Source organism: Pseudorasbora parva, chromosome 18, assembly GCF_024679245.1.
Source record: "Pseudorasbora parva isolate DD20220531a chromosome 18, ASM2467924v1, whole genome shotgun sequence".
NCBI classification, from domain to species: Eukaryota; Metazoa; Chordata; class Actinopteri; order Cypriniformes; family Gobionidae; genus Pseudorasbora; species Pseudorasbora parva.
The window spans coordinates 19425144-19453018 of NC_090189.1; the positions used below are offsets into that span (position 1 = coordinate 19425144).

Here is a 27875-nt window from a genome sequence, read left to right on the forward strand (position 1 = left end):
TGATCCAACACACATTTCACTTACACTGAACTCATCTTCTTGACAAAAAAAGACAATTACAATATAGATTAGGAATTTATAACAAGATAGTTATAGTATGTATATATTATTCTGAGCGGTCCTCAAAGCTGTAGTAAAACATTCTGTTCCAACCTCTGCTCATTGTACAGTAATACACCTATTGTATACGTTGCTTGGCAACCATAAACTTCCACGGTTAGGATAATGATGAGGCAGTAACACTTTACAATAAGGTTCATTAGTTAAGGTTAGTTAAATTCATAAGTTAACATGTTACTGTACATGATTAAAATCTTGTTAACATTAGTTAATGCAATGTGAACTAACATGAACATACCATAAACAGCTATATTTTATTAACCAACGACAAGCAAACAAATATTAACAAATACAGTAGGCTAACAAATGTACTGCTCATGATTAGTCATGTTAGTATTAACTAATGTTAAAAAATGAGACCTCATTGTAAAGTTTTACAGATTAGGCTATACTTGCTAGAACATTTATTATTTATCATCATTGAGCTCTGCAATCCTTCAATCTGTATGTAAATCTACACTCTGAAAAAAAGATGCTTCTTTACATGTAGTGACAGTTCTATTTAGAACCATGAAGACTTTCAATGCAAAAGCTCTTAAAGCCACCTCGGTCAAAAATTAGCTAACGATACCAAGTGAATGCTCTCCACACATTCGTTCATCAAATGCAAATGCTTTTACTTCAAACCATCTAAATCCCAGCCTTAGCCCATTCAGAAGTAGCCTACTGGTTATTAGGTAGAAACCCATAGGAGCCTGACAAAAATGCTAATTTTAAAGAACACGTCAGAGGAACTTAAAGGCCATCTTTATAGTGCGTTCACTAATGCGTTTTCCACTGTTTCAGAAATGATCTCTGTCTACACTCCACGACCAAAAAACGCCTGTCACATGACTCATGCGCACTGGGCATGCGCGTACATGTGTAAACAGTTGCCACTTGTGCATGTAGACAGCTGCAGTATTATACAATACGGCGTTTAACTGCACAACGGCTGCTAAAAAGGACCACAAAGTCACCCAATCATGCAGTTCCATCTCTGTGTTTTTGTTTACACGGTCGTCAAGGCTGGTATGTTGCAGAGCCGTTGAGAGAGACGCTCTGGGGTGCGTTTCCCAAAAGTATCATAATACAATAGCCACCAACGGCAGCCATGTCATCGCTTTTAAAAGTCTTCGTTTTGGTCCATTTAGAATGAAAAGCAACCCCAGAGTTTTCAAACTAAAACAGTGTCTGAAGAGTTTTCAAATAAGTCATGTGTTAAAATGCACTAGTGTAGATGGGGCCTAAACACTAAAATGGTTCTTTTTCCCGCCTTTTTCTTTTTCAAATCTGTAACTGTCAAAGCCACCACCTCATTACTGATTTTCTGGAGTTTAGCCATCCAGTAACACAAACTGTCAACACACTCTCAACAGGTAAATTATTTCCTTCTTAAAATATCTATACATTTTAATTTTACTGTTTACTTTCAGTTTGTTTTAAGTGCAAGTTCATAACAAGTTTATAACAGCTGCAAAAATCACGATTTGACTGATAATTTATGTTTTAGTACAAAATGTTAAAGTATATTTTCAAGTATGTTTATTTATAAGTCTAAAACATATTCTACAACCCCATTAGAAATTCACAAATAAAATGTAAGGCTCCCAATTTTAAGGCTAATAAATATAAATGTTTATATCTGTGGTCAAATCGCTGTAATACACAGCATTTAATGCTTATTGCTTTATAGAAATGCTTTAAGCAAAATTAGAAATTATGTAGAATTTTTTAGAGCCTATTATTTATGTTAAGTATTAACATACACCTCGTTTTCACACCAGCACTCTTATAGGCGCACAAATGGGCACAAATGCATTTACCAGGGGTGGTAAGTAATCAAGTAAAAATACTTTGATACTTTACTTAAGTATTTTTTTCGGGGATCTGTACTTTACTTGAGTATATTTTATTTGCATCTACTTTTACTCTTACTCCACTACAATATTAAAGGCAAAGTTTACTTTTTACTCCAATACATTTCCCCATGTATTAAGTATTTATTACACTTGATTTCCAAACCGGTCTGGTCGGTCATGGATGATCCAGTCGGGTATAGACTTGGAAAAGCTGACAAGTCAGGTTTGCCACACTAACGTTAGCTCAGTGTTTGCCCAACTTTTTTATTTTGCGGCACACAATTTACTATGAAAACATCAGTAACATTTTACAATACAGGTGCACTATTATAATTCATGCCTAACTAATGCACAGATAATCATGAGTTAATGTATTACTAATGAAGAACTAAACCATTTATTAATGATTACTGCATCAGCAACTAATGAACATTCTCTATGATTAATAGATTAAGTAATATATTAATTGCTATTAATTAAATATGACATCATTAATTCCCTAATAACATATTACATTAACTAATAATGTAAATTCATGTATTCAAAGCCATGCATTCCGACTCTCAGTTGTCTGTTTAATTAATCATTAATCATAAAAATTGGCAAAATTATATTATGACTTTACTTGTTGAGGCACATGACTATTAACTAATTGTTACATAATATGTCATTGTGGTTCTGGCTTTTGAATTAATTTTGAATTAGTTAATAGTATCTTGCTCCTCATCTGTTTATGGAGATAATGTTATGGAACATGTCTATTTTAAGTTTAACCCCCTATACTGCGTTAAGGTGCTTCATTGTCTCCTATTAATTGCAAATCTAACAAATTCTTAATTGCAGTATCTAATCTTATCATTTGTTCAATTAAAGCATTGCATATCAGTCCCAAAGGATTTTATCTGCTTAATTATTGATATTTACAGTTAATTTGAATATTTACTTTTTACTTTCGGCACTTGAGTACGTTTTAAATCTGATACTTTTGTACTTTTACTCAAGTGATGTTTGAAGTGATGGAGGACTTTCTACTTTTACTGGAGTATTTTTTTATTTAGGTATATATACTTTCACTCGAGTATAACTTTTGAGTACTTTTACCACCTCTGGCATTTACTATTCAAACAACTTGGCAGGATGTGAAAACGATAACTGCTTCGGGCTGAAACTAGCAAAAAAAACACTTGTGTCGCATTGCACCCTTTTTCTTGCACGTTTTATATTCTACTGTTGCTTGAAAGGGGCACAGAGGAAAAGAGTGGAGCTATTAAATAAAAATGTCAAGTTCTAAAGTAAATAAGGGCCCAAAACAAATTTCTGAGAGAAAGCAGCCTTGCTACCTATTCATCATGACACATTCCCAGCTTCAATGAAAGTTCACAAATCACAGGTTTTGTTCACCACACCATACACCATTTTGTTCACCACACCATACTTTCAATATCACTTAAAGTCAAGCTTGAGCAACCCAGTTCTTTAAATGTTTTGAATATACTCATGATATGAAGAGCTATTGTGTTCGTATTTGTACCAGCAAACCTCAACAAATTGTTAAAGTCACTGGGATGAAGATGCTCACAAACCATGTAATTGTTCTTTTCCTGTGGGGAACTGGACTATTTTTAAAGTGTTAAAGTCAGTGGGCTTGTGGAGCATTTGAGTGATCATGAGACCATAAACTAGCTCACACAGCTGGATACGCTGAGATTGACTAGCATTATCAATGTCTTGCCAGATCAAGCGTAAATCCAGAAAGCCCCATGAGGTTGAAAAGAGACAGGATTCAGTTGCTGTCTTTTGATTTGAGTGTGTCTCTCAGATGTGATGCAATGTTCAATGACCAGTTATATTGCACTGAAACATCTTTAACAATTTAGTAAAACCCATTTCATATATACCCAGATTTTCTTGAGGATTTCTGTTTTTAGTTAAAGGGTTAATTCACCCAAAAATGAAAATTCTGTCATTAATTACTCTCATGTTGTTCCACACCTGCAAGACCTTTGTTCATCTTTGAACACAAATAACAATATTTTTGATTAAATCTGAGAGCTTTCTCCCCCTCCATTGGGAGCAACGCAATTTACACATTCAAGGTCCAAAACGATATAAAAGACTTCATATGTAATACAATACAAGTAGTGGTTGTAGTGGTTGTACTCTAGTGGTTTTACCTCAATTTTATGAAAGCGACGCGAGTGGTTTGTTTGCACATAAAATATAATTTACACTTTGTTTATGAAAATATTGACCTGCAATCCATGTGTAGTGTTGACTCAAAACTGGAAGTTATTTCATGAACACGCTTTGGATAATATTTTGTAAATATAGAGGTAAAATTTTATTTTATTTTTCGCAAACAAAGCACTTTCGTCACTGAATCACCAGATGCAGTAAATAAACAGCAGTCATCTTTTACAGTTTCTCCTGAACCAGTACAACGAACCAGTACAATGCGCTCACAGCATGTCATAACCGTACCATAACTACAAGATGGCAACCCGTGACTTTCTACCCAGAGCTGTTCACATCCTAAGACGGATTAATGCGCTTCTATGTCAAGACTATCCACGCCGAAATGAATCTGCAGCCGTCAGGTGTTGCAAGAGTTGTTGTTTAACTAAGTTGCTTATGTTGCTCTAAGTTGTTTATGTTCATTATTATTGTAATGTTGTGTGCTTTGAGACATGAGGTAATTTAATGCTGTCTCTCGTCTTGTAGCACGTTGCAGACTTGCTGTGTGTTTATGTGTTTTGAAGGAGGCGTGGCTTTGGAGACACTCTGAAGGGAGGGTGGGATCCAAGGGGGTAATCTAGCACTCGGAAAGCGTTCCACCCATAGGGGCGGCCATTGCTAACCAAGCCATCACCTGCTGTTAGCATCCCATTGACTCCCATTCATTTTTGAGTCACTTTGACAGTGAATAACTTTACATCTGAAGCGTTTAAAGACTCCATTTGTCCATTGTTTATTTATAAAGAAACACGACAATGCATAAAAGGCTCCATTACCTTGTATCTTACACTATCGCCCCGTAGAAGCTGTTTTTGTAACAATAGGCTAACGATTGCGTCATAACCAACGCGACTCTGTCGCACAGTTGAGAAATTACCGTATAGACAGGAGGAGATGCTCAGAAACAATCTTTTACTGTCTATGAGACAGTTGGGGGGACATGTAAACATAAAGTCCAATAAAGTCAAGGGAAAAGAATGGGAAGAAGCCGATAGTGAGCCAAAAGCAACGGGACAAAACATTTAAACAACATTTAACATTTAACTATTAGAAGACCTACAACTGTCAGACAGGTTGCTCATGTCACATCTACGTCGTCAAGCTCAGTCTGAGCCTGTGCAGTTCGCTCAGCCATCAGGAAGTGAGTGCTTCTAATTGACTTCACTTTTCGCCATTGAAGTCTATGGGAACACTCTGTCCATTTCTTTTACTGTCTATGGTGGGATCTCATGCTTTCAAAGCTAGCTTGCTATTGCTATCCTCTCTGAAATTGCCTACCCTACCTTTAAAATAAACATGATTTTGTGTGTGTGTGTGTGTGTGTGTGTGTGTGTGTGTGTGTATATATATATATATTTTTTTTTTATTTTTTTATTTTTTTTAAACAAACAATATTGAAGTCTCTGCAGTCACAGCTTTAACATGTCAACTCCATCATCGCAGTGTAATCGTTTCTGTAGATGTTGAATAAATCTTGCCATTTTGATAAGTTTATTAAAGTAAGCTACAACTGAGGGAAAAAAACTAAATTTAGAAATTTAGAAATTCCCTTACCCTTACAAAAATACCATTTTTTTTTAATGTAGTGTAAGTTTTTCCCTCATTTCAAGAATCAGTGAATTATAAAAAGTTATAATTATTAATTATAATCAATAACATTACTTTATTAATTACCTAAATAAACAAATAAACATTCTGAAACATATAAAAATGTACCACTACTGCACTAACAAGAGTGAATATAGATTTGGCCTTGTGTTCTTTCCCTCTGGTGCACGTCACATCCACTCACCGCTTCACTGATGTGATGTGGTCAGAGGCATTCATACCGGAGGCCCCGTTTACAGCTGGTATTAAGAAGAGATCCGATCGTCCAGCACAAGTGGACAACTCTTAAAAAGGGAGTAAACAGGGCCTAAAACGTTTTGAGCTTGTCCACTTCCAGAGTGTGGTCAGTGTGGTCAAATGCGTTCGAACAGCCACTAAAGACCGCCTACTCTCTGTCTACTGACACAATGCGTGAATATTCTAGAAAGCGCGCTAGCCAGACAGGATTTAAACTTTGTTGGCTGGAGACCCAAGTTTGGTTTGAAGACGAAAAACATACCAAGTACAATGTTCCTGACCATTTCTTATTTCTAACATGCACTCACAGCGTTCGGAGTGGCTATCAGAGCAGAAACCAAAGCTGCTTCTCGCCGTATTTTGTCTGTCTTCTAGCCTAGAAATCTAGACGCACCCTAGTGGCAGCAAATTTAATTTGCCCGCAAGTGTGGTCTAGCAACTCTCAATTCCTATCTGAGCTGTATTCCTCAGAATCTGGACGGCCCAATCACATCGTGTAGGTAGGCTATAGAGTCGGCGGGCGGAGCCATAATGATGATGGCCGAGTTGCGTTTGCGTGCTTCTAGTTACACAGTCTTCTAGTAAACACAGAAACTGGCAAACGGCGGCGGTCTTTCGAATCAGCTCTGCCCGCGCCTCCGGAAGACTTGGAGTTAAGCTTTCCTCTGAGAAAAGAACAAAGAGCGGCACTGAAGTCATTCTTAAAAAGGGAAGATGTATTCGGAGTTTAGCCGAACGGATACGGTGAATGTTTAATCAGTCAGCGAGCTCCCCTTCACCGTCGTTGCTCTGGTTGGTGTAGCGCTATCCTATCGCGTGCAGAGGGAGTTTGAAAGACAACCGTTTATCCCGCCCCTCGGATTGAGCCCAGTCTATGGTGAGTTTCCAGACCAAACATCTTGATGTGGGTCTGGCTTGTCAGGCTATCTGTCTTCTCCACTCACGTTCATATGTAAAATTGTGCGATAATTTTGTCTATTAGATCGAAAATCTGAAGAAGAAGAAGAAAAAAATTACCCGCCCATGCACTCCCCTCAAAGACAGAATTAGCTAGTTGAAAGTGGACAAAGTATACGGATTAAAAAGAAAAAAGAAAAGAAAAACGGTGTAAATGGGTATTTGTCTCTCGTTCTAAAGGCTAGCTGCTTGTGATTCGATTGACCACACATGTCTGAGAAGAAGAAAAACCACACTGAATACCAAGGCAAAGCATTCATATAGCTACAGTGTATAAAAACAAAATCATCAGGGGAAAAAAGAATAAACTGTCAATAATAAATTAGCTCCATAGCCGATTCCAAGTAATTTACGATTGTCCCCCTCCCCACTCCCCCTCTGGCCTGCACTCACATAGGAGGGTTTCAGCATTCGTGCCGGAGCACGCTTACGTCATTATGGAGCGACGGTTTCGGGATAAACAGGAAGAGCGGCGCTCTCTGAACACAATGGAGTCCATCGCTCTGTTTTCTTTGTGGATAATTTTGTGTCTTTTGGTCCACGGTGGTCCACAGCCCCGCTCACAGCCTGTTGTTAAACAGATTTGTCGCCTTAATGGCGTGAACATTTTCACGTAATCGTGCTGCTTGTATGAGGAGGTTTGCAAGGTACCAGTTGAAGTGCATTAAGGACTGTGCAGCTTTGATTACGGACTCCAGCACGGTAGCGCTCACACTGTATGCGAACCGCGACGAGACCAACTGAACCGTGCTCTGGCCCACCTCTTCCAAGCAGGCCAGGGCCGGCTAATCGAGCCGCGCCCCGGGCACTGTTCGGAGCACTCACACTAGTCAAACGAACCGCGCTTTGGTGGTCAAAAGCACTCGGGCATGGTTCAAACTGGCTAGTGTGAGTACACCCTTAGTTTATTCGTAGCTAAAAACACAGTTCTTTCAAAAATATGTGCTCATTAATGTATATTTACTTCTTTCAAGTAATAAAGTATTCTCGTAAGTTTATAATATGCCATTGAAAATACACACGGGTGAGGGTTCGAATGCTGGTCGCCATGTTGCTCCTTCATCTTGAAAGTACATTAGCCAAAGAGGGACATATCCGTAAATTCAAGCTTCGCCTTTCGCGTTTTAACACTCGATGGCACCGTGTCGAATGGGAAGAGGGGGATTGCCATGTTAATCTTGGACTAAATCGGCCTCTGTTAAAACGAAATCAGAATTGAGAGGAACAGAAACTATTATTCACTGGATGGTCATATACCTTTTCACCGCTAGATGGGGGAAAATCACACAGTGTAGCTTTAAGGCTGATTTATAAGTCTGCATCTGACCTACAGTGAGGAAAATGAGTATTTGAACACCCAGCTATTTTGCAAGTTCTCCCACTTGGAAATCATGGAGGGGTCTGAAATTGTCATCATAGGTGCATGTCCACTGTGAGAGACATAATCTAAAAAAAATCCCCCATAAATCCACAAAACTGAAAGTGCATATGAAGTGGGCCAATGGGGACAGGGCCTATGTTTTTGGAGAAGCAGCTCCAGTGATGGCGGCAAATAGACAGCGACTTTTGTTGTCTTTTGTTTGGGGGTGGGTGGGGGGTAGATAGGGCAAATCTGACAATAGAGGGTTTTATTGCCACCCCTATGGAGCTAGACATATGACAAAATGATCTGAATTGGAATTGTATAAATCTGAATTATTTACAAGCGTAATCTAACATTAATCTAATATTATGTTGCATTTTACACAGTTTTGAACTTGAATTTTTAAATGTTAAATATAGAATATTTGAAATTGAACATGTCAAAATTGTATAGACATGTATTTTCAAACAGCAGATATTTTGTTCTGAATTAATAAACTGGAAATTTCAATTTTTAAAAATACAGATTCAAGAATTCAGATGAAGAAGAAATTCAGAACATCAAATTCAATATTATATTATATTATAATAATATATTCAGATCTTACAGAAAGTAGGCCGGAGGTCATCATCAGGGAAGAGTAAAGGATGTCAGAAAAGTCAAACGGAGCACCATCTGATCATTTCATGTCCTATTTGTAATAGAATAAAGAGCCATTTACTTTGGCCATTTATACTTTTTTGTTTATTTTAGATCAATGCACGAAAATGAGATATCGGCTACATTTCTGATTATTCATGCGTGATTTACAAACCGCTGATTTGTGAAGAAAATCTCCGTATTTGACGTCATCTGTTGTTCTCTAAACACTCATTCACTATTCCTTACTTTAGTCCACTAGCACAGTTCAATTGAACGAGTGAATGAAAATGAGTGCATGAAGTTGGACAGCCGAGTGTACATCATCTGTATAGCTATTGCAGTGTGGGGTTGAATGAGTGCACTTGAACATGTCCATGGTTTCGGAAAAGGGCTGTCCCCTCAAATAATGCCCTATTTGAGGATATAGGGGGCGATCTCGGATTCAGCCCATGTCTGTTCAACAAAATAGTAGTCTTATAGCAGTAATAGGCTAACACTTCTTAAACTGTACAGGGCAGGTCCTAGATCAGGGAACTTTTCTGTGCAACTTAACGCGTTTCACAGAAAAAAAAATTGTATCCGATATATGAAATATCGATCAGCACCCAGCCTGTTTTATTTAATTGTGCAGTAAACCACACGAAAAATTTGAAATCTAGCCTAAATCTCATTTTCGGTGCATCAAAAAAGTATAAAAGGAAGTTTGATCTTCTCTTTATTCCATTACAAATAGGACATGAAATGATCCGATGGTGCTTCGTTTGACTTTTCTGACATCCTTTACTCTTCCCTGATGATGACCTCTGGCCTACTTTCTGTAAGATCTGAATATATTTTTATAACATAATATAATATTGATTTTGATGTTCTGAATTTCTTCTTCATCTGAAATCTTGAATCTGTATTTTCAAAAACTGAATATTTCCAGTCTATTCATTCAGTACAAAATATCTGCTGTTTGAAAATACATGTCTATACAATTTCGACATAACATTTTTTTCAGACGTGTTCAATTTCAAATGTACTATATTCAACATTTAAAAATGCAACATAATATTCAATTTTGTTAGATTACACTTGTCAAAAATTCAGTTTTATACAATTCAAATTTAGATCATTTTGTCATATTTCTAGCTCCATACACCCCCGCTAGATTTTGCATTGGTAAAAGAATCAGTGTGTTTTGCAGTAGTCCCATATACAACTTTAATGGCAATTAAAATTTAAAAATAGTATAATCAAATGTCATAATTCACAGCATTAATACATCCTTTATCAAATCCCTTCAAATTTAACACATCTTTAAGGAGGGTGTTAAATGCAGAAACGATTAATTCTGTTAAAATAGTGTTTAATGCAAGTTGCGTTATTTAAAGGGGAAGCTAAAGCATCAATGAGTAACAAAAACTGCACCGAATCAGTATTTATTCTTATTACTTTTCATGTGAAATGTAATAATAACATGTAATAATTATATAGTCATGTCTGAGAATTTTTTTTAGCAACTAAGGATTTTGTGTGTGTGTGTATATATATATATATATATATATATATATATATATATATATATATATATATATATATATATATATATATATATATATATATATATAGGCCTTGGAATGTATGTATATTAAATAATACCAGTAATACCAAAGTTGCAAATAAGGATTTCGCCTATAGGGCGTCAAAACGGCTAACAGCCCTGCTACACACAGCCTTTGTGTGGCGTAGTTTCGAAGCAGAAGTATAAATCAGCCTTAAGGGCAGTTGTGGGCAATGTAAACGATGACATACATCCGAGTGAAAGTGACAAGAGTGAAGTTAGCGAGGAAAGGGCATAACATTTTTTACCTAAACGCAGCTCTTGTCATTCAATTATGAGGCCTGCTTTATACCTGGTCACATTCACTCCAAACATCTCCGGCCGCATAACTCACCATGCTGCCATCGTTTCTGGTCCACGCAGTCCACGCAGGTCACCAATATAAAAGGCTTGAATTGCTAGTGTAATTTTCTGTGCTAAAGGGGACATAAACCCCCACATTATACAAAAGGACACTCTTGGAAAATCTACATGTGTCACCTATCTGCTACATGCTTCCTTTACATACATAACTTCCTTTCACAGCAGCGATGCTTCAATAATTGCAATATGCTGTGCAAATTGTATTGTGGAGAACAGACTCCAGAGTTATGACATGACAGATAACAGAGATCATTTTCTCAATGACAGACGTAGCGCACACAGCTGTGGCGGTATGAGATGACTGCAATCAAACCGAGAGAAGATCTGTCATTTCCGACCGCAGAGGGTGCTCTTACCTTGCCCCTCGGCTGATTGATGTCATCACAGACGATGATAATGAATGCCAACTAAATAACTTCAGACAACCTCTGAAAATTCATATTATCCATTATTACCATCGGCTCCAGCAATGCGTTTTGTGTTTGTTGTATCGGAAGGAAATAGGAATAATGAATATGCTATTTTTCCATTGGGTTTATCGACAAGACACTTTTCTCAATTGTAATATGTAGGCATGTCAAAAAGGACCTTTTAAAAGTCGAAAACTTTCAAATGTCAGCCCTAGTATTAAGATAAGTTACACATTTCCCAGACAAAAGCGTTTTCCCCGCAAGAAAAAAACTGCCAGTGTATTCATAGTTGCATTCATTGTATTTCTTTACAAGTTCAAAAAGAAACTTTTGTAATTCCACAAATTATAAACAGACAGAGGATACATTTGAGAAACAATACGGCAACCTACAGATTGTTAAAAATGAAGATTCTTAAATGAAGATCTCTGTCATTTCTCAGCAGGCTTTTCAAACATGTTGTATTTTCAGCGTTTGACGTAAGCATTGCACCATAACTTGAGGACAAGAGGCTTTGTTGGATTTAACTCTAAATTTAAGACTGTCACCGCCAATCAGAGCAAAATTTGTTGACAAGCAGAAAGAGATAGAGCTCTGTAGCATGATAAACCAGACTGACAGTTTATCCAAAAAAAACCTAATTCATCCCACCTAAGCCTCCTCCACTTAAAAAGACTGTTTATTTCTTCAATTATTCCCGTATTTAACAGTACAACTATTTGGATCCAAAGCTGCGGTGTGGTGGTGCAAAATAAGAGATAAGGCCGATGTATCACCCACTTCTGTGGCACACAGATCACAAACACACTTCAACCTTCAGAAAGTAAACCCTGTTATCTGTCGAACATTCATGCCGCTTTTGAGTACAGAAAAGTAACCTCAATTTACGCACTGGGCCTAAAGATATTTGTTTGGACATGACATAAGGGTTCTTCAAATCTTTGATTTAAAACATCATAGGAAGGTTGGGGAGAGAAGAGTTCCAATTTGTGGAGAAGTACACCTTTTAAATGGAAGGAAACGCCTTTGATCTTTAAAATAAGCTTTCATCTATGGGATGTGGTTAAAATCCATAACTTTTGTTTACATGCATCACCCATTTCTGTAACTCAAAGCTAAATGTTATGAAATTACCAATCGGCTTTAGATTGCAGGATCTTTGGAGCAAGCCGACAATTCTAGATCAGGTGTTTTTTTTTTTTTATGCCACCAACCCCCAAACATGATGAGCCCTTTTGCAAAACTCCAATGCTATATTTCCTTCCCATTTTCATTCCATTTTCATCTACTGATCAAATGTTTGGGATCAGTTTGATTTTTTAAAAATACATTAATGCTTTTATTCCACAAAGATGCATTCAGTTAATAAAAATGATAATAATAATAATCAAAACAGTAAAGGCTTTTACACAGTAACAAAATATTTCTATTTAAAATAAATGCTGTTCTTTTAAACTTTCTGTTCATCAAAGAATTCTGAAACAATTTTTTGAATTCAATTTGCCTTTTTTAAATATAGATAATACTATGACATTTTTTTGAGCAGCAAATCGCATATTCAAATGATTTCTCAAGGATCATGTGAAACTTAAGACTGAAGTAATGATGCTGAAAATTCAGCTGTCATCACAGGAAACAAAATCACATTTTAAAATATATTAATATTGTAATATTTTACAATATTACTGTTTTACTGTATTAAAGCTGCCAAGCATAAGATATGCATTTATAAAAACATTAAAAACATTCTACTGCCCATAAATTTGAACAGTAATGAATACAGTAAAAAAGAGAGAATACTTTATATTATAAATGTGCTTAAAATAATATCTGTCAAATATTTACTTTGTATTAAGTACGCACTGAATCTTTTTTTGTCCACCGTGAAAGTACTGTTACATGTATAAACCTGAGGAGTAGCCTACTATTGCTGTCAATTGCTGTCAACAAACTATTGCTGTCAATATTATAAATATCTATTATTATTAAATTTGATTTATCGCATGAGCATTTTATTTACATTTTTACATTATTTTCTCAGAACCTTTCCACTGTCATTCCCTCATATGAAAACCTCATGCAGAATTTCAACAGAACTTATTTCTGATCTTCACAACTATGAAACCCAGCCGATTTCTCATCTTTTATATTTCTTTTGAGTCTCTACATCAAGGTACAGCAAAGAAATGCAGCAGCAGTATTTTGAAGTGAGCATTTTGGTCAAATGTATAAAATAAGATAAATAAACAAATACTCATTATCCTGTCCTGGAGGCAAATGCTCTATTTCTGTCAATTCCAGCTGCCCTGAAAAGCTGATGCTCACCGTGGAAGATTCACAGTGGCACATGGATGGCTATAGAGGAGAGAAAAGGACAAGATTACTGACCATAATAGTGCAGACTAAAGTAAAGATATCTAATAAAAGCATTGATTAAGGATCATCTATGACCCACACCAACATTAATAAAGATGCATGAAAGTGGATTCCATAAATGGCTGGAAACCAGCCAGCATTTAGCTAATAATAATAATAATAAAAGAAAACCTAAATATCTATTGTGCTTTCTCAGCAAGAGTTAAACGTACGGTATGGATTCATGTAACATTATTATTCTGGATTCTGAACCCAAAGCATATCTGCACCTAAAACCATCTATGGTTAAATTGAAATCAAAGTGTCCGTAACTCCGTATTGAAGCACATTGTGATGTAGCCCCTAACAACGATATTTGTCAAATGCTGCAATGACAAAAATTTTTTATAATACTAATAATAATAAAGAGCCTACTTTCTGAGCATTTTCATTGCCTTCTTGTCCCTACAATTTCTGCTATCAGACTGATAGAAAAAAAAGGCATTCCTTGCGAACAATGTCAGGACTGCGGTTTAATGAGAGACGCTGAATCATCTATGGGTCCCTGGCAGTGCAACCAAATTAAAAAGAGATAGCTTTGTAGGTGCTTAAAGACTATCTGTTTATCTCCTACACTGAGATATCTGTAGACGCCTGATGTCCAGCCAGCTTTGAAATTGTCAGGTCTGGCTAGAATTAGCAAATAATAATATACCAAAACAATATTGTTTGCAGAAAAGTATAAGTTACACCAACCTCTGTCTGTGATGCATATATATTTATCATCGCATATGCTATAAAAGGTGTGCAGTCAGTCAGTCTGTTGACAGAGTGATCTGTCCAGCTGCTGTAAAGGCAGAGGCAGCATCTGCCTGAATCTTAATCAAATAGCACCATCTCACTGGATTTAAGTTGGTATCAAAGGCTTATTTCAAATGCAGGTGCTTCGCTGGACAGAGGGTAATTATCCCCATTATTCAAATGACACAAAAGCGGCCCTTTCATATTTCATGGCCTTTTTGTTTTGTTGCCGTCCCTAACGCAAGTGTGCACTTTTCTTCCAGCGCCACACAAAGGGCTTGATTCTGTTTTCCTTCTCGATGTTCCCCTTTTTTCCCCTACCGGAGAGGCCTAAGGTCTCTGTTTTGCAAACCGATTCACAGCAATCAGGGTCCGTGGCGATTAATTAGGCCGTTTGCCCAAAGCAAGGCGTGTCTGTCACAGCAGGTCAGCATCACCTAGTTCTGAAGCATCCATATCATACACATGAGCACAATCAATCAAAAGCAAACGTCGCTTGATATATGGCAAAAATAGCAATAAAAAGACTGCAAAACAGCTACCTTAGATTCTGGTTCAAATGCATGACAGATAAAGAGAATTAGACCGCTAGCAAGCTTTAGATATACAGACAGACTATCAGACAGACAGACAGACAGACAGACAGACAGAGAGAGAGAGAGAGATAGAAAGATAGAAAGATAGATAGATAGATAGATAGATAGATAGATAGATAGATAGATAGATAGATAGATAGATAGATAGATAGATAGATAGATAGATAGATAGATAGATAGATAGATAGATAGATAGATAGATAGATTTGCATAAAGCTTCTTCATGCAAAATCTATTTTCCTCATATATAATGCTGCATGTTTTCCTGAGAATCCCCCATAAAGAAAATCACACTTAAATGACTTCCTACACAATATTATATCCCACAAGGATTTAAACCCCGCACAACTATAAAAAGCCTATAAAATTAATCTTAAGATCATATTTAATGAATTAATTGAAATAAAGGTCTTCTGTAAGAAACTGACACTTATAAGATCTGACACTTATTAGCATTAAATGGCTGCGTATGTGGGAGGAAAGATCAGTAGCAATTTTCGTCTTGCTTATCAGTGTTACTATGTGTGAGGCTGCCACTTGCCACTGACATTCACAGCTGGTCTGCTTTAAATCTGTGACGAGAAATCAAGTGTGTGTGTGTGCCTCTCAGCGGCATATGGTAGCATCCGTCATAGGAATCTCACCTGAGCACTCAGAATCTGTACAAAGCTTGTCAACACATCACACGGACAGTGTCAGGAGAAATGAGTGATGCATGGATGAACAGTCGATATTTTAGTCGCCTACAGAGATAATTTTTTGAGCTTTATCACTTTGATTATGATTTGAAAATCACAGACCTACTCAAAAGTCAAGGAAGGTAGCGTTGAGGAAGAAAATGTGAAGCTTTGAAGGCAGCGCCCCCTGTTGTATAAATTGATTCAATACATAGGGCAAGAAAGAAAGAAAGAAAGAAAGAAAGAAAGAAAGAAAGAAAGAAAGAAAGAAAGAAAGAAAGAAAGAAAGAAAGAAAGAAAGAAAGAAAGAAAGAAAGAAAGAAAGAAAGAAAGAAAGAAAGAAAGAAAGAAAGAAAGAAAGAAAGAAAGAAAGAAGCTTCTTTATGTGTAATATGTTACATGAACGTCTGAAATATTTTTGCATTTTACATTACATACATAGCCTATTATGTGTATGTATGTATATAAAACACTAATGATATATATATATATATATATATATATATATATATATATATATATATATATTCATTCATATATATCATATATAAGAGATAGATAGATAGATAGATAGATAGATAGATAGATAGATAGATAGATGGATGGATGGATGGATGGATGGATGGATGGATGGATGGATGGATGGATGGATGGATGGATGGATGGATGGATGGATGGATGGATGAATATTATATATATATATATATATATATATATATATATATATATATATATATATATATATATATATATATATATATATATATATATATGCATTGATCACATAGACCGGTAAAAATAATTATATTATATATATATTTTATGTTTAGGCCTGGAGTCGGTAACAAACATCTATGAATACTGTCATCATAACTAAAGTCAAGCTGCCAAATGATGCTGTAACATGTCAAAATGTTGCTATTACAATAATGTGTAAATTTCCCATGACATAATTAGCCTACTATATATAGTAGGATGTTCTTCTGTTCTGATAGAATGAAAAGACATAGAAACAACATTACTTAACTATTTTCATTCAAACTAAGAAATAATCTAGCAGTCAGGGTGTTTTTCTCCTTTTAATCAAAGTGACATTGATGAACAAATGTAGTCCACTAATATTATTGTTTAAGTACACTTTCAAAAGGAACTTCAATACACAGTGCTTGAGGAGAAGAATTAATGATTTCACACCTCTCGGCGCACAAAAGAGCGCTAGTTTCGATACACGACGACCCAGCGACATGCATCCCTTTATGGATCACAAGGACACTTCAAAGACTTAAAGGACCTCACAGACCATCAAAAGACTTCAAGTTTCTATAAATTAATTTAGATGTCCGGCCAGGACTCATGACATTCACTTTCCTGGGGACGGTGTATAGGAGAAGGACCTCAGAGACAGCTGTTCCTCCTCTGCGTGGTGGACTATAACCAAGATTTGACATGAGGTGGTTTACCTGCGGGGTCCTGAGCACAGTTCTCGCGCTGTGGGTCAGTCTGGCGAACTCCACCGCATCGTTTCCTGGATTCAGCGAGGCGTTCAGGAATAGGATGCGAGCACCTGGCAAGAGCGGCGGAGGTCAGGCGGGTCATAGCCGGCACACCAGCAAATATCCGCTCTACATGATGCACCTCTACCGGACCTTTCTGGCCGGAGACGAGAGACATATCAGCCATGAAAATCCAACTCTTTACGAATCCGACTCGGTCTTGAGTCTGGTCCCTAAAAGTGAGTATTGAATTATTATTATTGAATTATTATTATTATTTAAATGAATTTTAAACATTATTTGTGTATTATCCATTAGGCCTATAACGTTTAACAATATAGGAACAATGGAATTTTAAATGTTTCGTATGATAGCTATCAGTAACGTATAGCTACATTAGGCTTAGTCTACAAATAAAACGTATTTATAAACAAAGCTTTAAGCGACATGGATTTTATTGCACGATAAATTGCTGCATTTATAACGTTAGGCTATCAATGAAGGCTACGGGGGAAATATGCGCTTCATACATAACTCGTGTTCTATCTCCAGGAGTAAAATAGTAAAATAAAGTTAAAAAAGAAAATAAAAATACTTAATGCACATTTATTTCGTAAGTAGCGTGTGATAAGCAGCAATATGTAAATCCAGTCGCCGGTCATGATCGCAAAACAAATCTTAAGGTTGATACAAGACCCCAGGGGAAATAATTTGATAGGTAGGGCCTAGGCTAGTTTAGCTGGTTCTCTAAGCTAGCCAAGTCACGTATTATGCTTATTAGCATGTGTATTAGCTGCAAGACATCTAGTTTCAAAGTGGCTTTGGTAGCAATACACATCTCAACAATAAGAACATCCTACTTTATTAATTGCTTGTCCCGAATGTACCCATGTGTGAAAACATCTTTTAAGTAGATAATTAAGCACCACACTTATCCTTTCTAGACTGTTTAACTGTCTGTCCCCTTGACCAGAACTAAATTCTTGTCTAAATATTTTTCAGGTTGCCATCAGGTTGGTGACAATTTAGCTGTGACATTTGACATGTCCTCCATATCAGCAAGCGACGAAGTCCAGCGGTCTGAACTTCGCATTCGCCTCCCAGAATTCACCTCTGAGATTTCAGTGGACATCTTTCACTCTTCCAAACAAGAGTGCGACCGAAGCCCCTGTGACGAAGTACGGCTTCACCTGGGCAGTGTGAAAGCCAACCCAAGTGTCTCAACCTCCCATTCCTCCTGGAGGATCTTCAACATCACAGCGCTGCTCAAGCACTGGTTGCACCAGGGTGAGAGCGGTTCCTCAGACGAACCCACTCAGTTGACTTCAAGTGCTGAGAAAGAGGGGCACGAGAGTGCCCAGCATCCTACAGCTAACAGGGTCATGATGGTGGTTTACTCCAAGCAGAACCGGGTAAAGACGTCCACCCTCATCCAGACTGCCGAACACTCGAAGTATGTCGCTCTGGACCGGGCCGTTGGTAGAAGTGAACCTGTGCCTCGGCGTCATAAGAGAAACCACAGGATGGAAAACAGAGTGCGAGACGCAGCAGCTAGCATGATTCCAGGTGTTTCACAAGAGGGAGAGAAGAAATCTCTCTGCAGGAAGGTAGATATGTGGGTGGACTTTGATCAGATAGGCTGGAGCGACTGGATTGTTTATCCGAAGCGCTACAATGCCTATCGGTGTGAAGGTAGCTGCCCTACACCCGTTGATGAGACCTTTACTCCAACTAATCATGCCTACATGCAGGTAAGAATCTTTTTAAACCTTTGATGTAGTTCCGATTATTACTTTAAGACATTTTCTGTTTGCTAGACTGACCCTGATGTTTGTCGTCTTGTCATTTGCAGAGTCTTTTGAAGCTGCACCACCCAGACCATGCTCCATGCTTGTCCTGCGTACCCACCCGTCTGGCTCCTCTCTCCATGCTCTACTATGAGAACGGCAAGATGGTCATGAGACACCATGAAGGGATGGTTGTAGGAGAATGTGGCTGCCACTGAGTCCCCAAACCCCAAATAAACTCAACAATTTGCACTTTGAATATGCTCCTCAAACCCAGAAAAATCTATTTAGCATGAATGAATATAGTTTTCATTTGTACAGTATTTTCACTTGTAATAATTGAGGTATACTGCACTGAGGCACCTGGATTACTTGACGCTATTTTTGAAAGCTTTGCTTGTTTACCTAATTTGTAAATAGTATAGTATAGTATGTAAATGACCAAATGTAATAAAATGTTTTCATAATGGTTATGTATTTTGTCTTTTGAGTTTAAAAACCCATCAGCAGCAAATGAATAAGCCAAGCACTTGTCAATTCTCTGGTGTTTATTGATTTTTTTAAATGCTTAAATGTCTCTTCAGGAATATCAGGGCAGTTAAGAGAGCTTCACAGCACAAAAAAAAAATTACATTCTGTTGAATGACACTTTAGGTGAAAATACTCTCCAGGATAAACACAAATTTGATTTTAGCATTTTCAAACGTATTAATGCCAGATGGAAAGTGGTCAAATTCAGGGATCATGGTATGCTAAATGTTTAAGAGTTGGCATCTGGATTTCCTCCACAAGACTCCTGTTGAGAAAATCACCAAGAAGAGAACCATTGCTCCCCCTACTGACCATTCTGCAAAACTACAAAAATCGGTATCAAACAAAATGTCACATGGAGGCCTGTTAGATCCCCCATGTCTTAGGCGGATGTTTCTGGCATCTGAGATAGTGGCTCTTTCAGGCACAACAGTGTTAGCTGATGGTGAGAATCTAAAATAATGGCTTTGTGCGCATCTTGAGCGACAGCATCAGTACAGGAAAGGAAAATATAATCTGAACAGTAGATAAAAGAAGAAGAAAAAAAAAACAGATGACATGGAAAGAGAAGTCTTCTGTGCATTTATCCTCTCAGGGAACAGCTGTCATCACAGTAATATTCATTACAGTCGTCGCCTTTGTGTGGCAGGTCCTCTATTTTAGTTAGATGTCCATTTCAAACTGGGCATCCTCTCCTTGAAAATACAGAACAATTTATATTTATTGAACATATGTAACCCTATAAAGCCAACTGTATTATATTTAATATACAATTTTACAAGACCCAAGTCAAATCCTGCTGTACAATTTTTTTTACAAAGCAAAAGAACTTTTACGCCATGTCCACACATACATAGGTATTTTTTTATAAACGTTAAAAAATATAATTAAAAAAAACAAGTCCACCTGAAACCATGAGAGAGGTTCACAAGCCAGGACTCAAAACTTTGGTCACCTGCTGAAGCTATATAAACTGCTATATATTGGCATGCTGCCCACAAAGCTATTGGTGCAGACACACACCAGGCTTTATAGGAACGAGTCACTGAACAATTTCTCTATCATCATTAGCTTGGCATTAGATGTTTGCCCCTAAACATACAAACTACAGCTTTGATCATGAAGGTAAACATTTAAATATACCCTTCCAAAAACATTATTGGGAGATTATTGGGGCATTTATATGTACTTTGTAAGCAGACCTTAATCAGTGTTATAAAGGTACTGTTATAAAGTTCTCACTGATTTACATTACAAGCTAGCATAATTTCATCTTACTTTTTGAGCAAACAAATATCAGCAAATGCACAAAATTGATTTTTTTCTCAGTTTGGGCCTCTGAAGGAAGCTGAAGTGGATTTTATTTAATGCGCTCCATATTTTCCTACAATCAACACTATACAAACCATAAAAGCCTGATGTATCAAAGTCAACAAAAAGCACATATGCAAATGTTTTTTTGTCAAAAGATTCAATAAAATGCTACATTTCAAATACATTTTTAATTAAAAAAATTTTTAAACTTAAAGTTGCTTTTACCTGCGCTCTTGTCCGCTGGAGGGCTGATGCTGTTATTATTGACAGTCTGTTGGGGGCGGACCTTGTCGTTATTCCTGGTGACCGAAGGAGGACTGGTCACCCCTGGAATGTCAGGGAGGCAGCAGGGCGGTGTGCGGGCCAACGGGGAGCTGCGACAGTCCAGCAGGAACTTTCGGTCATAGATGATCCGGGTGCCTATATATAGTTTAGTAATCAAATCAAATACAGCTGAGGTTATGCTATGTGAAGGAAACACTGTTCTTATATCAGGGTAGGATTGTAGAGTTAACTGACAAGCCTGTGAAAACATGGAGGCAAGCCAGATACATTTGGGCTGTTCCATCTGCCATGTCAGCGTTGTAAACTGCATTGAGTGCATTCAATCCCAGCATGTCTAAACATGTCCTTATGACAGTGCATTTTACAACATTCAACAGTTGCCTCATTAACGGTTGAACTTCGTAAAGCGTCGACATTTGACAAACTATTTTTAAAAAACATTTCATCCTTATCAGAACAGTGTTCAGAGAAAAACAAGCCAACAGGCTGAAATGGAGCAGTGAGAACACACTATCAGCTCTCCTCATATCAGCCCTGTGGAACCTACTGTGAACCTTCACACAAGCAAACATCCTTGAAATACATTCACTCAGTGAGGGAACGCTGATGAGCGCATTATAGCAGCAGCCAGAAACCCCTGTAAACATAGGTTTATCAGGCTTGCACAACAAGTGAAACAAGTGACAAACATGACAATTTAACCAATAAAAAGTCACGTGTCAAAAATTCCGCAGGACAATATATCACACACCTAATTTGTCCTGTGATGTATCGAGTGTTACATCATGGCTCAAATGATGATCGAAACAAACAAACAGTGATTAATACACGGTTTACAATAATAAGAACAGTTGGTCTTATGAGCTAGAAAAACAGAAGTGCAGTGCACATTGGTACCAACAAAGTCACATGTCTCGGGTGATGTCACATCCTCTTTTGTGGACTGTTTACAATCTTTGTTATCTGAAAAAATCCACTGTATGTAATAGACTACAAGGATGAACATATATATATAACAGACATGATAGAATATGCATTTAAACGTTCAGTTTTTCCACAACTGTTCAAGAACCTAAAACACCATGCCAGCATATCCAAAATTCACTTGAAGGTCGTTCAAGGCCATGCATGATGTGATCTTTATTTTTGTATACAAATTTCAAACTTCAAACGAGATTATTTTATTACGGGTCCTTTCGACAATTTAGAATGTAAAGTTGTTATAATTAATAATTTTAACTTAACAACCCGTTTCTTCGGTCATAATGTAATATTTTTTAAATTTGTATAACGATATTTCTGCAATTGCAATCTCCTGCAATAGATTGTTTTGCAAGACAAATGCCAGATGGAGTCGTGTCATGAAAACAATTTTCTTCTCATTGTGACGATAACATTCCTACATTTATGCAGCTGTTATCGGGTACAGTTAAAGGCAAACAATACAGGACAAACAGGCTGAAGCTTTATGAGCACGCGCACCGCAGTCTGTCAAGCACAAAGACAATGCGAGCGGTGCACGAGCTGGGATGTATCGCTATGTCGCGGTCAAAACAAAAACAATGCATGCACTGCGACAGCTGTAAACGCTTCCCTACTATTCATCTACAAGTTAGTGACATTTACCTCCAGGAGTCGTGCTAAAGAGGGTCCCTCCGGGCGTTGTAGAGTAATCATGAGGCATATGGGCCGCATCGTTGATTGTGACTCTTCTGGTGGTCGGGATTGCCTGACTGGTGGTCTTGGACATTTTCAACACTATTGCAACCACAAACTCAGCCAGCTGCCTTTATCAAATAGTGTCTTTGCACCTTGAAGCCAGAGAATACAACAATTTAGAACACATTTCAATGGGAAAATGTGTATGTTAGCAGCAGTTCAATATCAAGTTACTTTATCTTATTATTTACCTTGTCCGTTTGTGGCAAACTTGACTACATACAAAAATAAATACTACTAAATATTTGAGCCTGTATGACACTTCATTCACACACTCACACTCGCAAACTAGCTAAATGCTAGGCTTTTCCGCGACCACGTTTTCTCTCTCACTCCCTCATGCACACACCACGCACTCAACAAAACATGAGCAGGAAAGGGATATTTAAAACGGAGATTTGATGCAACGGCGCCCCCACTGGTAAGCGTTAGTACTGCAAGAGAGCGATGGGAAATGTAGTTCTTCTGATGTTTACACTGATTAAAAAAACTGGGGCCTATTGCACAAAACTAGGATAAGGAATTAAGCCGGATATCTTGGTGATCTTGTCATCTGTATGCAAATTTTATTACACCGCTGTCGTGTAAACGTACCTTGAAGGCACACTCACACCAAGCACGATAACGAAAAATAACTGTATATTAGCTGATAAATTGAGCTAGGATCACCAAATATATCCTAGTTTTGTGCAATGTGCCCCTGCTTGCCATTCGTTGTTGTTATTTTAAATGGCAACTTTCCACTGAAATTAATCGGAGATGGTCACTAGAATGTTATGTCAAATCTAGGCCATAAAAAGTCTTAGATGAGAAAAGTTACTGAAATCTGAGGTTTAGCAGTTTATACAATTTTTGTTTTTGTCAGAACTCTTTATTTGAACTACAGCCTACATTTGGTCAAATATTAGTTTCTAAAATCATTTTATAGTTTGGGTGTAATAGGCATTGTCCTACCCTGTTCATGGTATTAGTTTTATTTGTACAGGTCTTAAAAAATGATTTGCAGATACTCTGGGCTATGTAGCCATTTATGCAAAATATGACTATTTTGCCAACAATGAGATTTTACTGTGTGACTGTGGTGACAATTTAATAGATGGAGCTGAAAATCATTCATTCATTCGTCCTTTGAATCTAAAACTTGACTTATAAATACTCAAAAATATTCGGCACATTCTCTTACACACGCACACAGTGTCACAATATGTCACATCTTTCTTTATTAACTTTTTGTAAATGATCTGAGCTGGTGTGCAGGATAAATGGTCTATACATTTTTTAATATCAGAATGTCTGAATAAAAGGCTTGTATACATATTCAATGTTCGTATTTCCTCTCTCCGTCACAATAATAATTTAAAAAATGAAAACATGTTCAAATAGCAACAAAGCCTCTACATTCCCCATGACATGGGCATGTTTGTATTACTGGATTCTAACTAATTGACTTAAAGTACAGCCATAACAACTCTAATAAGGGTGCATAGCATTCTAATTAAATATAGTTTGTCATATATTTATACATATATTCTTTATTAAAAACATCTTTTCTGTGCATGTGCGCAGTTGCATTCCTTAGTACAGAGTAATATGATATTGCGTTTATATTGTCATTAATCCATTCTAAAGGAGTATAGGTGAAGTCTAGATTTTTGCAACAGTTAAACATTGTACATAAACTCTTTTTTTTAATACATAATGATTGCAATGTCAAATCGTTTTGTTCTTTAACCCAAAAATAAATAAATAAAACATTCTTTTTCTTTCCCCACTTTGTATTCAGGAATTTTGTCTTAATCAACAATTACAGCAGCGATAAGATATTGAACAAATACCATGTCCTCCATCACTTCCATTACGCACTTCCCAACACCCACGACAATCCTTATACTCCTTTGAGTGGACATAGGATTTACCGTTAAGTATGCATTAACTAGAATCATGGAAGAGAAATCATCTGTCAACACAAACCTGAGTGAACTGTAGAAAACAATATACAGTGAGGCAGAACTCATAAGTGTTTTAATGCGTTGGTGAGAAGGGACGTGTGCAGTCTCACAAAGCACACTAATTTCATTGACTAAACAAAAACACTAGGATCCGATTAAACACTTTTCTTAAATATGAAAGTACAATCATTGTCATTCGTCCAATTGTCCATGCATTCCATAAATATTTGTCTTAGTTTGGAGGATAAGTACAATCATTCATTCATTCACCCATTCATCATTCATTCAGTCAGCCAGTCACTCATTCGTTGACATCCATCGAATTAAAACTACATGAGTCAGTATATCACGGTGTGCTCGTGACTATGTAAGCTACTGTGCTGTGATTAAATGCTGAGCACCATACCTGATTTCATTATCGTTCAAAGAAACCTTGCCCATTAAAGTGAAACACAGCTACCGTTCAGTGAACTCGAGTTGGCATGTAGATCACGTAATTGCATACGGTGTGAGATACTCATGCATGCTGTTGTATCTCTTGAATCGTATACGTCTTACAAATGCTACTAAAATGTCGGGTTAATACAGTATACACTGAACACACAAGCGCTCGTAGACCGGAAACACACACACACACACACACGCACGCACAACAACGCAGTATTCCAACTGTTGCAGCACGTTTGATATTATTGCTTTGGTAGACTATACTTCAAGAGTTTTTGTGTATGTTTGGGCTCTTTCGTAGTAAAATAAAAAAGAATAACGGTGAAAATACACATGCGGATGACGTTAATAGGGAATCGGTAACATGAAGTTGCCATAAAAGTACTTTAAGCTTCCCATAGTTACCATAAAACCTTGTTGGTATGTGTTGTTACAGGTAAAAGTGAGACATTTGAAGCCAAAAAGTGAGACAGACAGTTGTGAGTTCACAGTTCAGGGGTCAATTTTAAGGTGGACTTTCACAGTGCTGTCTGTATATTTATCGGTCTATTTTTAACTGTACATCTAAATGAAAAACAAAATACAAACAAAAAGAATAACCGAAGAGCATCAAAGTTTAAAACGCTTCCTTGCCACATAACTCCATCTGAAATCCCAAACATTACAAAGGCAGTTACTCAGAGATAGTCCCCAAGCCCCACACGTCACAGCTACAATCGTTTTTTCCCCGTTTTTTTTTCACCAGCACAGCTTGATTAATAATATAAAATCAATAAAAATGTCCGGGCCGTGTGCAGGCCCAAGATAACAGCATGAAAAGCGGATTTAGCCTGCATGCAATGCTACATTAGTCTGTGGAAATGGTCCGACGTGACGGTTTTAGCCGAGCAGCTGAGCTACAAAAATGGGTGAATGGATGGTCGGTAGGTCGGAGGTCATGGTTGTGAACTGTCAGACAGAGAAAGCACGTGCCCTCCTTAGGTTGCCATTGGGGTGTTGTACGTACGAAGCTACGCAAACTCCAACAAACGATTCAGTTCCGGATTTGCAAGGAGGGGGGCCTTTAAATTCAAAACGAGAGATATAAAAGCAAAAGGTGGCTGACAGTTCAAAGGAACACGGATACGCTTAACAAAGTGGGAATAAACGCACGAGGACGCTCACGAGCAGGAGAGCACAGTGGCTTGTTGTCACTCCCATGGCAAACACCAAATCAGCTCTTGACCGATCCAGAAAAAAAAGCTCAGTACCAAGCCAGAAGCGAGAACACATGCGTTAGATACCGACACACACGCACACACACCGACGCACATTCACATAGCATTAGAGTGCATATATCACATTGAATAACAGGATAAAGGGCCTGTGGGAAATGACGTGACGGGCTTAGCATCCACTATGCTGCTGTGTAATGACAATCTGTTTGACAAAATAAAGAACTGTTGCTTTTTTTTTTGGGCTGTTGTGTTCCCAAGACCCCTTGTTTCAAGAGTCTCTCATTTTTAAGATCAAAGGTCTAAAGGTTTCCCCCTTTCCACTGCCAGTCCTGGAACGGCCCTTTACCTTGTACCCCTTCAGTTTTTTAGATAATGACAGCTCATAGGTCATGCACCAGCAGTCAGTCATGCGTTTACAGTTGACAGGAAGCACTTTTGTTGCTTTTTTTGGTGGTTTTCTTCACGTTTTGTATAAAAAGTTCATGCCCTATGCTAGTTGTATGTTTTTATCTTCTTCTGTTAAAAATGTTACAAAACTACAGGTAGAGAACTCCTCATCCTTGTTTTCTTGTGACCCTCCGTGGTTGCTTGACTGTAGGATTTGGGTGAGATGCGTTGTTCTTTCGCTGTGTGTTTTGATTTTTTTTTTTCCCCCATCGCTCCATGTATGGTTCTGTCTCCCAGTCGTGCGTAAGTGAAGGATGGTTTGGCAGTGGATGTTCGACCCTGGAAGAGCAATCCTTCATGAACAAATAGCTCCTTCAAAGAGACATCGTCTGAAGCAAAGTCACTCTAGCTAAAACATAAAACTGATGGCTGTATCATTCAAGTTTAGCAAAGCTAGCTGGCCCCATGGGATTTAAGTTGCACCAATTATTTTTCCTGTCCCGTACCTTCAGGACATTGTGTTTATTTCAATGCTTTAGTCTCCGCAGACTGGAGCGCTTCACAGTCTGGACGTCCCTCTTCACATCCACACCCAACTGGAAAAAAGGAGGAAAGACACAAAAAGTGACCAAATCTAGTCTGAACAATCTTAATGAGCTGAGGTGTCCTCACAAATCAACTGGTTCTTTTTCCCAGGCATGTCTCTTAGGTTTTGAGGACTAGTACTGAATGTAGGCTCGAAGATGCAAAAGTCAAATACATAATTACTGCAAAAATCAGATCATCTCTAATGCTGCGTCCGAAATCGAATAATTCTGTAATATTTGTAGTATGTGAAAAACAGTACACCAACAGAGTAGTATGTCCGAATTCATAGTATTCGAAAAACAGTAGGCCCCAGATTAACTACTACTGGCAAGATTCTGAAGTGCACA

General features: G+C 37.6%; 3 protein-coding genes across 6 annotated transcripts in view; 1 reads left to right on the forward strand and 2 right to left on the reverse strand.

Moving 5' to 3' along the window:
* Positions 1–17085: 17085 nt before the first annotated feature.
* On the forward strand, positions 17086–19525 carry ndr1 (nodal-related 1). The gene is made up of 3 exons (XM_067423929.1): positions 17086–17543; positions 18307–19055; positions 19157–19525. The coding sequence occupies exons 1-3, from the start codon at positions 17258–17260 to the stop codon at positions 19307–19309; spliced, it is 1188 nt and encodes a 395-aa protein (XP_067280030.1). The 5' UTR covers positions 17086–17257; the 3' UTR covers positions 19310–19525.
* Positions 19526–19621: 96 nt separating this feature from the next.
* eif4ebp1 (eukaryotic translation initiation factor 4E binding protein 1) lies at positions 19622–23314 on the reverse strand. The gene is made up of 4 exons (XM_067422808.1): positions 23132–23314; positions 22848–23032; positions 21162–21356; positions 19622–20317 (listed from the first exon to the last, which is right to left on the reverse strand). The coding sequence occupies exons 2-4, from the start codon at positions 22969–22971 to the stop codon at positions 20286–20288; spliced, it is 351 nt and encodes a 116-aa protein (XP_067278909.1). The 5' UTR covers positions 22972–23032; positions 23132–23314; the 3' UTR covers positions 19622–20285.
* An 887-nt stretch (positions 23315–24201) lies between these two features.
* ank1b (ankyrin 1, erythrocytic b) overlaps positions 24202–27875 on the reverse strand; it is a 124090-nt gene continuing 120416 nt past the window's right edge. For all 4 annotated transcript variants that reach the window (XM_067422805.1, XM_067422807.1, XM_067422806.1 and 1 more), the window contains 2 exons: positions 27447–27536; positions 24202–27279 (listed from right to left, as the gene is read on the reverse strand). In XM_067422805.1, the coding sequence (XP_067278906.1) occupies positions 27468–27536 (69 nt within the window). In that variant the 3' untranslated portion in view covers positions 24202–27279; positions 27447–27467. The remainder of the gene's footprint in view (positions 27280–27446; positions 27537–27875) is intronic.

What these genes read in the sequence shown, in the direction of transcription:
- ndr1 (XM_067423929.1), top strand. Translation starts at nt 17,258, where the DNA reads ATGAGGTGGTTTACCTGCGGGGTCCTGAGCACAGTTCTCGCGCTGTGG. An exon ending in CTTGAGTCTGGTCCCTAAAA is followed by an intron (nt 17,544 to 18,306) that starts GTGAGTATTGAA and finishes AATATTTTTCAG; the next exon opens with GTTGCCATCAGGTTGGTGAC. An exon ending in CTAATCATGCCTACATGCAG is followed by an intron (nt 19,056 to 19,156) that starts GTAAGAATCTTT and finishes TGTCATTTGCAG; the next exon opens with AGTCTTTTGAAGCTGCACCA.
- eif4ebp1 (XM_067422808.1), bottom strand. Translation starts at nt 22,971, where the DNA reads ATGTCCAAGACCACCAGTCAGGCAATCCCGACCACCAGAAGAGTCACA. An exon ending in CTTTAGCACGACTCCTGGAG is followed by an intron (nt 21,357 to 22,847) that starts GTAAATGTCACT and finishes AACTATATATAG; the next exon opens with GCACCCGGATCATCTATGAC. An exon ending in TCCAGCGGACAAGAGCGCAG is followed by an intron (nt 20,318 to 21,161) that starts GTAAAAGCAACT and finishes TGTATTTTCAAG; the next exon opens with GAGAGGATGCCCAGTTTGAA.